Source organism: Egretta garzetta, unplaced genomic scaffold (assembly GCF_000687185.1).
Source record: "Egretta garzetta isolate BGI_Z169 unplaced genomic scaffold, ASM68718v1 scaffold498, whole genome shotgun sequence".
In the NCBI taxonomy this organism is placed as follows: Eukaryota; Metazoa; Chordata; class Aves; order Pelecaniformes; family Ardeidae; genus Egretta; species Egretta garzetta.
Window position 1 is genome coordinate 173,551 of NW_009260494.1, and position 1,139 is coordinate 174,689.

A 1,139-nucleotide genomic window follows, 5' to 3' on the forward strand; every position below is an offset into this window, starting at 1 on the left:
CTCTCCAGAGCCGATGAAGTGCCTCTGAAGATCTTGGCCCATAACAACTTTGTGGGGCGCCTGATTGGCAAAGAAGGGCGAAACTTGAAGAAAGTGGAGCAGGACACAGAGACAAAAATCACCATCTCGTCGTAAGGCTCCTCACTCCCTTCGGGGATACCAGGGCAGCCCTTCCTCAGGCTGGGGCAGATGGGGAGGATGAGGAGGAGACGGGTGATGTGATGAATGGGCAGAGATGCCTGCAGCGTGGGTGCTTTACGCCCCAAAGCTCTCTCGACAAATCTTGGCTTTACGTTTTCTGTATTTCCCTCCCCATCCCTTTGGTGTCCCCTCCCCATCCTTGTGATGTCCCCTCCCCATCCCCTCAGGGCTGCAGAGCTCAGGACCAGCTGATTTGGTGGCCAGGACTGCGGTTTTACTGTTAAGCCATGTTTTTGGGTGAAGGCAGAGTGGACTTCCCAGTGCCAACCAGGATGCTGGTCCCCACTCTGACTGGGACCAGGCAGTCCCAGTACCCGGTGACAGTGGCACCCTGTGTCCCTGGCACCCCAGGCAGTCCCAGTACCCGGTGGCAGCGGCACCCCCGGTCCCCGGCGCCCCCGTAACAACCACCAGAACAGAAGGGCTGGAGGACCCGGCGTCGTGCTGGTCGGGCAGGGCAGGGTCTGGGGGCTGACACTGGCTTTCCCATCAGCTTGCAGGACCTGACTCTGTACAACCCCGAAAGGACCATCACGGTGAAGGGCTCCATCGAGAACTGCTGCAAAGCAGAGCAGGAGATCATGAAGAAAGTGAGGGAAGCCTACGAGAACGACGTGGCCGCCATGAGCGTGAGTGGGGCTCGGTCCTGCCCTGCGCCTCGGCTGCCGGGAGCTCTCTGGAGGACGCCCCGATAGAAGCACTGAGCTTCTCTCTCCTCTCGCCCTCAGCTGCAGTCTCACCTCATCCCTGGCCTTAACCTGGCTGCGGTCGGCCTCTTCCCTGCCTCCTCCAACGCCGTGCCTCCTCCGCCCAGCAGCGTCTCTGGGGCCGCGCCGTACAGCTCCTTCATGGTAAGGGGACACCCAGCGGCTCCAACCGCTCCAGCCTCCAGCCCCCTGCAGGGGGAGAAGCCCCTCGCCATGGCCCGGGTGTGCCCC

At 61.8% G+C, this 1,139-nt stretch overlaps 1 protein-coding gene across 1 annotated transcript in view; it reads left to right on the forward strand.

The window, feature by feature from the left end:
* The window catches only part of IGF2BP1 (insulin like growth factor 2 mRNA binding protein 1), a 29,185-nt gene that overhangs the window by 25,581 nt on the left and 2,465 nt on the right, over positions 1-1,139 (forward strand). The window contains exons 7-9 of the mRNA XM_009644395.1: positions 9-131; positions 695-830; positions 930-1,052. Coding sequence (XP_009642690.1) covers positions 9-131; positions 695-830; positions 930-1,052 — 382 coding nt within the window. The remainder of the gene's footprint in view (positions 1-8; positions 132-694; positions 831-929; positions 1,053-1,139) is intronic.